The 15,530-nt window shown below is 38.4% G+C and overlaps 1 protein-coding gene across 1 annotated transcript in view; it reads left to right on the top strand.

Moving 5' to 3' along the window:
- The window catches only part of LOC148023064 (pentatricopeptide repeat-containing protein At4g18520, chloroplastic-like), a 45,406-nt gene that overhangs the window by 14,262 nt on the left and 15,614 nt on the right, over positions 1-15,530 (top strand). Inside the window, exons 4-6 of the mRNA XM_087695306.1 lie at positions 400-1,282; positions 1,457-1,666; positions 1,943-2,027. Of these exons, the coding sequence (XP_087551432.1) occupies positions 400-1,282; positions 1,457-1,666; positions 1,943-2,027 (1,178 nt within the window). The remainder of the gene's footprint in view (positions 1-399; positions 1,283-1,456; positions 1,667-1,942; positions 2,028-15,530) is intronic.

Raw genomic sequence — 15,530 nt, 5'->3', positions numbered from 1 at the left:
TGCGTGCTAGTATAGTGGAGAGGGGTTTGGAAGTGAATATATTTGTGGGAAGCATAGTGGTGGAGATTTTTGGGAAGTTTGGCTCAGTTTCAGAAGCACTAGAAGATCGATTACCATCACCTTGGATCTTGCAATGGAGGTGAAGAGGAAGAAGGAAGACTGAGCTTGTACATTCAAAATTTGCAAGGGATTGTTGTTCATAGTCTTAAGGGGCACAAAGATATCGTGTATTGTGTGGCCTATTCAAGGAATGGTAAAAGATTTGCATCAGGAGGAGCGGACAAGACAGTGATTACCTGGATTTATAAAGCCTCGGGCATAGATCTGGTCAGATTTGCTAGTAGATCAGTGAATTGCATTTGCAATCAATTTGTTAATAATGCAAATATATGCTGAAAGTATAAATCAAGTGAAGGCCATTTTGCAGCATATGTGGAACATGGCCTTGGTGATGAGGCACTGAAATGTTCTCAACAAATGCAACTTGAAGGTTGCAACCTTGAACCCATCACATTCGTTTCCATCTTGAAGGCATCTAGTATCACAGGAGCTCCAGAAACAGGTTATCAAATACATAGAGAAGTAATTACTAGGGGATTTGGAACATATGTGTACATGGGCAGCACACTGGTAGACATGTACATCAATTGTGGATCATTGGCAGAGGCATGCCAAATTTTTTATGCACTACTTGTTCGAGATGCAGTTGTGTGGTCTGCATTGATTGCAGGATACGCTGAACATGGTCTCAATGAGGAAGTACTGGAATGTTTCCAACGTCTACAACTAGATGGTATTTCTGCAGATGCTGTCACATTTATTATCTGCTTGAAAGCATGTGGCAGTAGAGGAGCCATAAACGCAGGTCGAGAGATCCATGCTGAGATCAGGAAATCAGGATTAGAAACAGATTTTTTAATAGGAAACACGCTGATAGACATGTATGGCAGATGTGGGTTGTATGCAGAAGGGCAGAAAGTGTTTGACAAACTGCTTGTTAAAGACATTGTCTCATGGACTATAATGATAAAGGCATACGTTGATAACCATGAGGGCAATTTGGCTTTACAATGTTTTGAGGAAATGAAAGAGCAGGGTATATCTGTGGATACTGTCCTAGTTGTTCTCTGGTTAAAAGCTTGTGATACTACTCAAGCCTTGGAGACAGGTCGAGAAATACATGCAGAGTTGAGGAAATCAGGGCTGGAAAAAAACATTTTTGTTGGTAACACATTGATTGGCATGTATGGGAAGTGTGGATCAGTTTGCAGAAGGACGAGAGGTGTTTGATCAGTTGCTTGTTTGAGATGCAGTGTCATGGGCTGCATTGGTTGCATCTTATGCTCAGCATGGGCTCGGTGAATAAATTTTAGATTGTTTTAAACAAATGGTAGTGGAAGGTGTGTCTGTGGGTGCCATTACTTTGCTCTTTGTTTGAGAGCTTGTGCCACCTTAGGAGCTTTAGATACAGGCCGAGAACTCCATGTAGAGATATACAAAAGGGGACTGGATCAAGAGCTTCATGTTGGCAACACACTTGTGACTATGTACAACACAGCTGTGGCTTGTTTACAAAATCACGGCAGGTGTTCAGTTCAAGACATAGTTTCATGGAATGCACTTATCATAGGAATTACTGGAGGTGGGCGGCAAATTGTTGAAAACGGTGAAAGAGGGGAGGGGGCTATTGTGGGAGGAGGCCGCTTTTCTGGGAAAAAAGGAGGAGAGTGATCAGGAAGGGAAAAAACAAATGATTGCTAAGAAGGAGAGGACGCCAAGTTTGTGCGTTAAAAAAAAAATACCCGTTTAATCTCGCAGAACAGCAAGGGGATTATCAATTGCAATCCCAGCAGAATTCCTGAACGTATTGTCCATGCCAGAGGTACCAGCGCAAAGGGCTTCTTTGAAGTGACTCATGATATTTCACACCTCATATGTGCAGATTTTCTACGTGCTCCTGGTGTGCAGAGACCATTACTTGTCAGGTTTTCAACTGTGATTCATGAGCGGGGCAGTCCTGAGACACGGTTTTGCTGTGAAATTCTACACTGAGAAGGAAACTTTGACATGGTGTGGCAAATGGTCCAAAATTGTTCGAAAGCTTCCAGATCCTAAAATTCAATGCTACTCCTGTTGAGAAAGAAGTCCTCTTTATGCTGACTGTTCTTTCTTTCAGCAAATTAAAGAGCTATCTGCACTTCTAAGTGGCAGAATTTTGGCAAAGTGCTAGGGGGAGTAAAAATCAAGGACAGATTATGATGTGGAAATTACTAAACAGCCATAACAGATTCTACTTTCAGATGATAACTGCCAATGATTGATACAATGATGTTGATTGATGCATTACTTATGGTTTTGATTAAACACTCTTTCTACAGTAATCTTCCACTGCTTGCAACCAAGTTCTGCTTCACCAAGGCTTAAACAATTGGGTCAAACCTTTGGAATTGTGCGAAATTGACAATTACCTGCATGTTTACCACTCATTACTTCCAAAACCCCTGAGAAACCATTGATGGATCTGGTCTGATTTGCCATTAAATCACTCTTCTGTACCTGAATACAAATATGTCTTCTTGATCCTATTCCAACCTCTTAGATCTTAGTTCAGATTACTTTGTTCCTTTTGGGAGAGACAGGCTATTTATATGACATGAGTTTTTGTCAAGACATTTATTGGAGATGCTCCCAATCACATGTAGCTGATTGTATGTCTCAAATTATCTGAAATTGAGCTTTCAAATTGAATCTGATCTCACTAGATTGATCTTCTATCCTGAAATTAGACAAGGTCCTCCGTGGTTGCGACTTTGCTTTCGAAAACCCTTCGACAGCACCTCGACTAGTATGTGGTGCATTTCGTGCTCACACATGCATCTCTGCAACAATCTGACTTGCCCTAGCTGATAGAGTTGGCCTATTATTAACTAATAGGGTTGGATTTTGAGAATGAGTCGCCTTAGTCAGGCCTTTTCTATGGGTTGGTCAAGTAGTCTATACTCAAGCACTTGAACCATGTTGTATGCCTAGTATGGCATCAAGTTGGTTCTAAACATGTCTCTTTCGCTAGTAGATAGGGTGTATAGATGTGCATCTAGCAATTTGTCTCCAATGCCCTATCATCTAACGACTTCTCACCTGGGTATGTAAGACATATGATTAGCCATATAGTGTTTCTTTCCCTTGCGTACGATGAAAAAGAAGTCAAATTCAAGAAGCAAAAGTAATCGTCGAGCTATATGCATCCTATAGCGCAAGGTTTGTTTACTAGATACAGCAAGGCTTGATGGTCAACAAAGAAAATAAAGGGCATAGCCAGAAGATAATGCTAAAATTTCTTTATGAAAAACACCATCACTAGCCCCTCTCCTTTGTTTGTGTGAGTAATTCATTTTTGTATAACTATGAGTTATTTGCTAGCAAATTTTAGTAGATAGTCGAGATTGTGGTCACCAAGCTGGCACAACATAGCTCCTAGTATGGATTTCGATCACCAGGATGATTGTCCCTCTTGGTAGCAGCGTTTAACTTCTTGTAGTTGATGCACACTCTAATCTTTCCATTCTTCTTCAGTATGATCACTATAGGCGAGACCCAATCTATGTGCTCAATCTCATAAATGAAACGTGCCCTTAGAAGCTTGTCAATTTCTTTCTTGATAGCGTAAGCATGCTTGGGATTCATAGGGTATGATTGCTACTTTTGATCAGCATTGCATCGGGGGTCATGGGGATATTATGAGGTACGACACTTGGATCTACCCCTTTCAGCTCATCGAGGGACCAAGCAAAGACATCCATGTACTCTCACACAAGAGGGCAATGAGACTTTCTTCCTCTTCCTTGGTCAAGGAATCCGCAATAAAGACAAGTGAGGGTATCTCCCCTTCCTTAGGTAGATTAACCTCATTGACTTTGGTTAGCACCTCTATTAGTTCGCTTGCTTGCCCTTGTCATTAGGCTCCTAGCAAGATCACTACCCTCTTGCCTTTCTTAAACTTAGTAAATTGCTTTGGCAAGTCTTGCGGTTTCCTTTGATCTTCAGCCTGTATATCCCTAGACTACTTGTGTTATTCTTCCTTCAACCTTCGACGCCTTAGGTGGAGTGGCAGGTCCCCTTTGGTGCGTCTGGTCTTAGGTGGTTGTGGCACCTCAAGATCACTGTGTGAACTTACCTCCGACTCATCACCGGTCAACTTGTACAACAACTCAAATTTGACAAGAGAAATTTCCTATGATTTATAGAAATTCAAAGAATAAAGAGAATTTGAACTCCTCAGGTGTTAGAAGGTTGAGTTTTATTGGGTATCCAAACCAACAAGCATTAACCAAATCTTTCTACAAGGTCTTCAAAAACCCAAAGTTAGGGGTTTTTAGGATTTTCACAAAAAGCATCACACCATAAAGGTGAAGGGAGTGAGCCCTAAAGTGAAAGCATGGAGCAGAAGCAAGAGCTATGGTGGAAGAAGCAAGAGTAAGAGAGAGAGACACACATAAGATATGGGAACTCCACTAATCACAATGTGTGATTACCCTTTCCTTTATTCAAATGTCATTGAAAGAATAAAGAATGAAGTGACAATGTGATGGGTATCCACCACTTGCAATGTATAAGTGTGCGGGTATGTAGGTACTGCCAGTGCAACTAATATACGAGTGGCTAGACATAGGCACCTTTATCCCCAACAACCTTCCACTTAAAGGAAAGTTTTCCCACTAATGAGGAGAGAATAATAAAAAAGTGACAAAGTAAAAATCTACATTATTACCACAAGATGAGAAAAGATGTCATCTCATCCAATGGCTATCAACTTCCTAAGGAAGGAAAAATGCTCCGCCGCTGCTGCTGTTGAGAGACTTTTATTGAGCATATCTCTATGATTTTGATTAGTTGAGATCTTGACAAGCTCAATAAACTTATCCTCAATGACCTCTTGAATAAAGTGGTAACACACCTCAATGTGCTTCATTTTCACATGAAAGATTGGATTCTTGGCTGAGTGAATAGCACTCATGGAACCTGAATATAGTGTAGGGATTGCATCAATAATACCAAGGTCTTTGCCACCACTAGATAGCCTAAGGAAAGGCTTCCCTTGCAAGTCTTAGTGACAGCAATATAATCTGCCTCTATAGTAGATAGGGCGATGTATTTCTGCACCTTCGACATCCAAGAAACAACACCTTCAGCAAAGATAAAGACATAGCCAAAGGTGGACTTCTTCCTGCTATCTACATGTCCTGCACAATCAAAGTTAGTGTATCCCATGACTCCTATATCCTAGCCACCATAATAGATGCACATAGCTGTTGTGCCCTTTAAATATCTTATGATACCCTTGGTAGCATCCCAATGCCATCTTCTAGCTGTAGCCATATAGCATGTCACAACTCCCATTGCAAATGCTATGTCACACGATGAGTGTTGCTAGTGTCCACCTGGGTTGTAGAGCTAGGTGTGGATATGGTGGTGGTAGTGGTGGCCACCAAGAGAGTAACGTCATATTCATTCAAGATTTGGTGGATCTTCTCTGGGAAACCTCCCAGATCAAGCTCCTCATTACGTGCGTGATCTAAGATGTATCCTCTGTGCCCCAAAGGGTGGGGTTCTACACTCTCTCAACCAGTTGTTTCTCCCCAAGCCTTGCATTTTTACAAAAGGCATCTTGGCCATCTCAGCCTTCTACTCATCACATTGTGAAAAATCGGCTTGACTAACCTTCATGTGAGAAGGTAAAAGACAACCAATCCTACATATGAAACTGCTCAAGGACCTTTCGGATGTACTCCTTCTGCGATAAGTAGAGGATCCCCTTAGAGAAATTGTGCATAATGTGCATCCCAAGAATATGTGAGGCCTATCGCATGTCCTTGATTTCAAATATCTTCTTAATTTGACCTTTCAAGGCCTTCAACTCATCATGAGCTCTCCCAACAATCGACATATCATCCACATAAAGGATCAAAATCATAAGGTTGTCATTATGAGCCTCACATAATACCACTAGAGAGTTTCTATTACATATGTTTAAAGGAGAGGAAAATAAAAAATAGAGAATGGTGGTTGGTTCTCGGCGTGCCGGCAGGTGGTACTTCTCTACTTTTCCTCATTTCTTTCACATGCTTCGCTTCAATGCAATGATTCTTCTTTTTCTTTTATTTCCTTTCTATCTAGCTAGGATGCAAGTATGAATCAATCCAAATCCAAATGCATCGTATCTCCACCAACGCGGGGTCTGCAACAAGGAGAGCCCCCCGGGGACAGACAAGGTAGGCGACGCTGCTCTCCGCACAATTTATACTCAAAGCCTGGATTGCATGCCGTTGCATGGGATACGCGGGATGCAACAGTGTTGAAGGATAAGGCATCCTACCATCCCACGTAACTAACGGTGTTATATATGGGTTCGTTGCAGAACGTTGCAAAATGATTGCATAGTCAAATCCATGAGCTATAACCACTCAAGGTCCATCAACTAAAGAAAAGGATAGGAGTGCACTTAATGGTGTATGGGCAAGTAGATGTAGCACCAGCACAAAGAGAATGAGAGAATGTGAGAGATGAATCCAAAACTAGCAAAGTATGGTAATGACATAGGACAAAGGCAAACAAAGATCTTAAAGAACAAAAGAAAAGGCTAAAAATGATGCAAAGAAAAAGGAGACAAAAATAGAAGCTCCTTGAAAACGTTGTCATGCGGCTAATATACCCCTAGGTGAGGGTGAAGAAGACTATAATTTATGATATGATTTAAGGGAAAGAAGAGCTAATATATCTTTTGCTTAGCTCATGGAATTATATCCAAGATGCACAAGTCAATGGAAAAGGTTGATAAACCCGAAAGCCAAAGAAAAAAAATGAAAGGAACAATCAGAGTGGTAAGTGTAGAAGAGCTTCCCAATATATTGTTGAGATATTTTGCAATCACACCTACTTCAGTCCCTTTGTAAGGAGCAATGAGGGCTCATGACCAAAATCCCATACATGCACGGTAGGAGAAAGTGCCAACACTCAATTCCTATAAAGCATTGTACTTGCACTCGTTTTCTAATGCAATGATAGTACTCTTTTCTTTCCAGTAAAGTGTCTCTGTCAATGTACACACACAAGCTTGTGTTTATGAGTCCAAGTCTCAATCTTGGAACCTAATTCAGTTGTGTGACAATTTTTCCTTGTCTGGGTCAATGTCTTCATGAGTTTCTTCTTCCTCTTTCAACCTCCATAGCTTTCGCAACTGCCATGCTCTAGATCCCGCATATTTTAATACGGTATCAGAGACCAGTTGGGCATGCTCCTCCAGCTCCATTCTACTCTCATCTAGCTTAGCTTTAGCTTAGTCCAGATCAAGTCTAGGAGCTCATCTCCCACTCCTTCTTCTCCAAATTTCGACCTTGTGGCAGCCATAGCCACCCTGCACATATCCTGCTTCAAGCCCTTACAACTCTTCAACCAGAAGAGATCTTGATAAACTTTCTTTTGGATAAGTGTTGTTTTGCTCCTAAAGCTTCTCTGTATCACCTTAGAACTTGACATTGCCCTGTCCACTAATCAACATTGTCATTTTTCTTAGGATCTATCATGTGGCCTCCATAACCAAGCAATACCTAGGCATCTTGGAGCCTATGGATCTCACACTACAAGACACCATTCATCATGATGTCTTCTCGGGAAATCTTCCTCAACATCAGGCGCATCTCTATGGCACATCATGCTGTAACATTGGCCATCATATGCTTCAGCATTGCTGAAGATTCGTCACGTTGTCAAAATATGTGCCCATGTTGATCGAATGCTTTGATCCATCTCTGTGCAGCACGATTTTAGTTGCCATCATAGGAGAATGATAGCTCATGAAGTAAGCTTCATCCTCATATAAGAAATTTTCAAAATGATCAAGTATAGCTCCCACAATCAGTAAAAAACCAAGGCTGGGTCAAAACCCTAATCTAAGAAGCCATAGCAAAACTTCACCAAGCTCAAAAATCTCATCATTTTCTAAAATACTTGTTTATGACATCTAATATCTCTTGCATTTCTTTCGGCTATATACCATAGTAATCTCAAATCCTACTCTAGATATTGAGAGCATGGGTTTGGTAGAAATATATAGCCAATGGTGTTGCATCTTCTACTATGAGTAGCAACACTTTATGCACTTGTGAAACCTTTTCATTGGATTTTAACTCAATAACTACATTATATTTTTCAAAATCAGAAAAAGAACAAGTCAAGTTATCCATAATAATATCCTCATCGAGGAAACCATGATCCTTAAACTTGTCACCCATGAAAATATCATATCTTATCAGTTTTAATCATGAATTCAGATCCCATTAAATAGTGCTTCCATTGACGTAAAGCTTGTACTACAGCTAGCAATTCCTTATCATAGGTAGAATACTTGAGTTTAGAGGGCTTAAGCTTGCGGCTAGAGTAGGCTATGGGATGGGAATCTTGCATAAGGATAGCTCCTATTCCAGATCCACTAGCGTCAGTGACTACCAGGAAAAATGGCCTATTAAAGTCAGGGAGTTGCAATACAGGAGCATGTGTTAAGTCATGTTTTAATAAATCAAAAGACTTTTTTTAATTTTCAAACCAATGATATACAATACCTTTCTTTAATAATTTTGTCAAAGGTAATGCAAGCAATTAAAATTTTTTCACAAATTTTCTATAAAAGCTAGCAAGACCTAAGAAAGAAAGTAATTCATGCACATTTTTAGGTATCAGCCAATTCAAAATTGCTTCTATCTTTTTAGGGTCAACTTTAATACATTCAAAATTGCTTCTATCTTTTCTGATTTTGAAAAATATAATGTAGTTATTGAGTTAAAATCCAATGAAAAGGTTTCACAAGTGCATAAAGTGTTGCTACTCATAGTAGAAGATGCAACACCATTGGCTATATATTTCTACCAAACCCATGCTCTCAATATCTAGAGTAGGATTTGAGATTACTATGGTATATAGCCTAAAGAAATGCAAGAGATATTAGATGTCATAAACAAGTGCCCCTAGTCCACGGCCATCGAAAGTCCAGGGAATATTCCCTTGCTAACTAGGGGAGGTTCATAATATAGTTAGAGATGCTGATCAGACTATTCTCTCAAGCTATAAAAGGAAGATCCTTCCAAAGCTATCATCAATCTATCTTTCAACTAGTTCGAGTTCTTCTAGCTATCCTTAAGCTCTTCGCCTATTATCTATATAGATCACCATCTATGCTTCAAAGTAGAAGCACATGGGTGGACAGAACCATCTTCGTATTAGTTTGTTTGAACTTAAAGAAGTTTTTATTCTCCTTATAGTTGTTATGTGTTCTCTACTCATTGCTCAAACTCTGCCCGTTGTGCCATGTAATTTCTACATATGTTTCACCCCTTGCTGTAGAAATAAAATTGAAGTATGAAATCAAAGGACAAGGAAGTGGGTAAAGTTGAGGTCTCTCTAATGATATAGAGAAGAGGGATAAATGTAATTGAGAAATAGAAGATGATAATAAAAGTATGGAAGGTGATTAGCTTGGCAAAGTTGAGCTCTCTCTAATGATAGAGAGAAGAGGGATAAGCATAATGAAGAAATCAATGAAAACGTATGTTGAAAGAGATAGGAAATCAGATTCCAATAGAAGATAAAAGAGGTCTTTTGCTTTTATTTAAGAGATGAGAAAGGAATCTCCAAACTTTTAAAGTAAGAGATGAAAAAGAAAAGCAAGAGATTAAATTATATGGAAATCTGAGAAGAAGAGAGTTAATTGGAAGAGAATATAAATCCTTTTATCATAGTGGCCTCACTATAAAGTTGGAAAAAGAAAGCTTAGAATGTAAGCAAGAGAGAATCGTTTAAAAAAGACTGTTCAGTCAATAGTTCTTAGTACATGTATAAAGTTAATGTTCGTGCTACTCAGGTAAGTTTCATAACCTTCTTTTTGGGATTTGGACTTAAGGAACATCGAGGTCTCTTGGTAAGAAAAATTTATGAATGTTTATAGTTTACTTAGCTATTTAAAAATACCTTTGATGTTCTTAAATATTTACATAATTATTGGATTTAATAATTAAACCTTGGGTGAGCATGTGGAAAGTGGCAAGCCCAATCTTAATTACTAACTCTTATGGATGGGTGGACACACTCAATCAAGTAACTTCTCAATCAAAGAAATTTTAGGAAGAATCATAGGAGCATAATCACCTTTAGTAGGATAGAACCCAGGCTAATACTATCTTAGGGGAGTGAGCTGAAATAATGCTAGGTTAATGGATGCAACTACCCCTCTCTAGAATTAAGTAATTTTTGGCTACTTGCATATTTCATTGGTTGCAAAGTGACAAATCTTAGATGGGTATTAGAATACTATGAGGATGACTCTCTAGGCTTTCTTTATAGACCATGTTTTCGCTAAGTTTGTTCTTCAACATAGTTGCAAACCTTTCAAGTAAGTTGCATGTTTCTCCTAAGGAGATTCCCTTGGATTCTCTAAAAAAACTTAAGAGAATGACTCATTTTTAAAAATTGGGTAAAAAATAACATATAAGTTTCTAATAATTTTAATTTTGTGCATTTCAAAATAAAAACTACTATGACACAAGGATGTTGATTTATAAACTAGATCATTTTTAAAGGATTTTTTTTCTAGGCAAGGTAGTATCTTAATATCATAAAGTTTATATAGCATAAATTTATATTTTTTCTAGAAATTAATAATAAACTAGGCATGATACATTATAATTATCTCAAAACCTAAAAAATTAATTAGAAAAATTTTGATACTTAATTGACAAGAAATTTATTCATATATATCAATCTTGTATGAAAAAATGTGAAAATAACAATTTTCAAATGCTAATATGGGTTAATAACTTCATATGCAAGAAGAGGTGTCCAACTTCTCATGGGTACTCAATAAATCTAACAATTTGCATTGTCCAAGAATGCATAATTTGATGTCAAAGAGCTAGATGGAGACTCTTGAGTTTTACATGTCTGTGGATGCTCTTTAGGTTTTCATTTTATACATGAGGACTTTGATGGAGACTCTTGAGTTTTACATGTCAGTGGATCCTCTTTAGGTTTTCATTTTATACATGAGGACTTTGAAGGTAGAGCATGTTTTTGTTCAACACCTAAGGGTCCCTAGCTCCTTCATTATTATTTTGCCTCAATGCTTGTGCGGTCTTACTTTGTTCAGTAGAAGCATCACATGGGAAAAATGCTATCTTGCTTGGGGTTTGATACGTTAATGTGTTACCCAATTTGCTACCACTATCTCTCTTGCCACCAATTTCAATTTTGCTACTCTTCTTTGTCATGGTAGAGAGGGGAGGAGAATCAAATGGACCGGAGATATCCTATTTAAGAGTATACTCCCATGTTCTCTTTGACTTCTTGCTACTTTCTTTTTGACTCCTCTCTGTGACAAAAATGATTTAAAATTAGTGCAATAATTGCTCAATGTCTCTATTGTCCTTTGTCCATGGATGTGTTAGATGGGTACCTCACCTCTTTTGCAAGAAAATTTTTGAGAGATAGAGTTCTTGTGGTGGTCCTCTTTTCTAAGGCTTTTTAAAATGATCATATTTTTTTACAATGTCAAGTAAGCTTCAACATATCGTTAAAATATTCCATCTTACAAAAGGTCTCAACCTTTATTTTCTAAGGAGGCATCTTTCTTTCCCTCTTGAATGATGCACATATAAGTTCCCTACCATGTAATCAATTCAAATGTCTTCAAATGAGGTAAAATTTAGAGGCTATGTGCCAGATTCATCTTAACACCCAACGTTGAAGGTTTCACAAGTAAAAATCCATATATGCTCTCTATCCATAGTGATAAGGCCCTTTGCAACCATAAGATGATTGTCTTTTTTAGAATTTTTTTTTTTGAAACCATTGGATGCTTTTCATGTAAGTGATACCAAGGGCAATAGAATGTCAGTCAGGCCCACATTTTCTTAAAAATGCCTCCCCGTCCAAAAATAGATTACCCATATACATACTGTCATCGTAGTTGCCCATGTTACTCTCAACATGCAGCTCGATCAGCGTTCCTATTGTCAGAGGTGAGAGTGCATGACCCCTGAGTTTTATAATTATAGAGCGGGTGAGACTCAGACTTAACTCCTCTACATAGCTTGTTCAAATCAACTAAAAGTTGCAGCCATTGAGATTAAGCTGTGCTATCAGCTTTGCAACTAATTGGTTACAATAAAAAAGGCAATCATCCCATGGCACATCCCTCCATATTTTGTCACCTATGGTGCTGCTAGGAGGGACATGTGAAGGGGAGACGCTTTTGCACATTCTCCCTTAGGTGAATAGTTACGATTTTTCTACATGAAATCTCACTTGCAACTCAATTTTTCTCATCCTACCAATAATAGAAGAGAATAGTTAGCCATTGAGTTATAGAGGGAGTATTTTACACATTGGAGATTGTGATCATCTCTCTTTTTGTCATCTTTTGGTACCCCCATAAAGGATTCAATATATTTTTATTTAAGAACTCAAGGAAACCTTCAATTGTATGAAGATGATGAGCTTATCGAGTCGAGTGTTTATGGGTAAGGAAGATCCAACGAAGTGGCTTGCACATTGTGAATGGTTTATGTTTATGAGTCACATGTTAACTCATGAAGAGAAGCTTTATGATTTTCGTCTAGTTATGCAGGGAGAAGTAAAGATTTGGTATGAAGCTTTGGATGATGCTGTGAAGCAAGATTGGGATAAACTAACAAGTTCTCTTGTATCACACTTTGCTCATCATGAAACAGCGATACAAGTTGATGAGAAGCTTCAACGTCTTCATCAAAATCCAAGAGAGGATTTCCAAAGTTTTCTACATCGATTTGAAGCTCTTTAGTTGAAGATAGGGAAGAATACTCATATTTAACATGAAAACAACCTCAAGCTTGACAAGTTTAAGGCTTGTCTTCACCAAACAGTTTGTGAAAAGGTGGAATTGGAAAAACCACATGTGCACGCCCAGAGCTCAGACATGAGGTCTACATTGTTGGAAACCTTATTTGCAACTCTCCTATGTCTGTTTGTGTCTTTGTACCAAGCCCAAGTAAAGAAAGTGGTTCTATGTTGCCTAGTCAAACATGGGATCTATATTCTTGGACACCTTCTCTCTGGCTCTCCTGTGTCTGTCTATGCCTTTGTGTTCACCCTATACTACGGGTCTCTATATAAAAGGGCCACCCTTTTTAGCGGGTCAGCCCCTACCCCATTATATGGGCGTCCTCTTCATTAAATGGGTCTATAGATTTGTACATAAGACTCCACTTCAATGCAAAATATCTCATCACTCTTCTCCTCGGACTTGTCTAGCCACTCCTTGATTTTTGAATCGATGACTATGGCATGAGACAAGTAACGTGTGCATCATGGTCATGCATCCTCTTACATCCTTGCATTGTTGCCTCCTAGCTATTCCTACAAGTGGCATCCATGGCTATGGTACTAGACAAGCATCTTTGAGGAGATCTATAGGATGAGAAGCTTTCTATCCACACTTGAGTTTTTTGGGTTGATGCGGAGTTATGAATATATCTACCCATCTAGGTCACTTTTCGAGTGCTCACCCATGGATTCCTCTTCTGTGAGTGTTGACCCACTTAATAGATAGTTGTAGGTGACAATGTAAGGATGAAAGAGGATGCACGCTAGGACAAATTGGTACCTCATCCAGTACCATAGCCATCGATCCCAAAGTCAATGAGTGGCTAGACAAGTTCGAGGAGAAGATTGATTAGATCCTTGTGGAAGCCATGATAAAGACCTTGTAAAAAGTCACACTTTTAAGCCTTAGAATGCATAAAATGATGTGCCCTAGTAGACATATACAATGCAAGGATGAAAGAGGATGCACCACTAGGACAAACTAGTTTCTCATCTAGTACCACAACCATTGATCCAAAAGTCAATGCTCCATCTCAATCCATGTATTTGGACACTCTCTCATAAAGCCTCACGATCTAAAGATATGGCATCCTTAAGACCCTAGTGATTACACCATACTCAAGACACAAAGTTGCAATACAAGTTGGCAATTCGAACATCAAATATATAACCCTTTTTTTGTACAAAATTTGTTACTGGAAATGTAAAAGCATGAAATGATTTGATTTAGGAAAAACAAATAAATACTACAATTTGTATATAAGCTAGAGTGATGGTTATAAAGAAAAACACCTACCTACCAACCTCTTAAGGGTAGGATGCCTAGATAAAACAAGGTAGAAGAGGGAGCACACCTCATCAGATAGCCATGCATAGTGGGCTATGAATTTATTAGGCACTTTAACAAAAATTATTTTATCATTGTAGCCTCCCTGTAAAGTTGTAGAAAGAAATCTTATGATGTAAGTAAGAGAAAAGCCTTGTGAGAAGACTCTTCCAAAGTGTTTTCCCTTTTTTTTTGGGGGGGAGGGGGGGGGGGGGGGGGGGGGGGGGGGGGGGGGGGTGGGGGCGGGGGGGTGGATTGAAAGGAACATCGATGTCTTTGGGTAGGAAAATATTTTACATGTTTTTGTCATGTAATGGTAATTTATGATGTGTTGATATTCTTGCTAAAAGGAAGAGGTTGTGATGAACTTTGTTTGAAAAAGAAGAATTGAAAAGAGTTTCTTCTTGATCCTAAGCTTTGAATAGTTTTATATTTTAAAAAAATCTTGGATCCAAAAAATCAAGAGTTATTATAGCAGTTACAAATCCATAAAAACCTATTGAGAAAAAAGGAGCATGCTTTCCATGTGTGTCTCATGCCCCAAGCTAAATATTCTTGGTAATAAAAGCTACAACCAAACAAACAAACAAACAACAATTTAAAATAAAAATACAACAAAAGACCTTAGATCCTTACTTTGATCACTAGGAAGAAAACCTATGAAACAAAGTAAAATAAAGTCCAACCTAGAGACCATAAAGAGAATAGGAAAATATGTTCCAAGAATAGAGAGTGAGACCCTACACTCAGAATATTATGAAGGATAGATTATGGGTTGTGATCATAGATTACACTTCATCCTTAGAAACAATGAATGGTGGTAGATAAAAGAGTTTTTTTTTTTGGCATTCAAGATTAGGGCCTTCCTAGAAATGATTGCTTCTAGATTTTGTATCATCTCAAAGATAAGATAAATCATTAGAGTGAACCAGATAGTTTGAATATATGGATGAACCCCACAGTCTCTAAAAGAATTAGAGTATGAGCAATACCCTTTTACAAGGAAAAGAGCACTCTAGGGTCTTAGGAAAGTGGATCAACATGGAAAACCTCAACTTCTCTTTTTCTATGAAAATGTACATGTTATATATGGGTTTGTTTCAAGTCTTTGAGTTTTTTTTACCTACTACTTGGGTTTAAAAAGCTAGTTGTCAAGGGCAAAAGTTTAGTTGCAGTTTTCTTTTGTGGTGTAATCGTAATTTGAATGTATAAAGTGCATTTAAGAGGAATGTGAAAGGAGGAAACACACTTTGAAATCCAACTCAGACTGAAAGGAAAGTTTGAAGCATGGTTCAAGATC

Source organism: Lygodium microphyllum, chromosome 16 (assembly GCF_053477565.2).
Source record: "Lygodium microphyllum isolate KBCC chromosome 16, Lygodium_microphyllum_v1.1.10, whole genome shotgun sequence".
NCBI lineage: Eukaryota > Viridiplantae > Streptophyta > Polypodiopsida > Schizaeales > Lygodiaceae > Lygodium > Lygodium microphyllum.
Note: the sequence above shows the minus strand (reverse complement) of the source record. Positions and strands in the feature narration are given on the sequence as shown.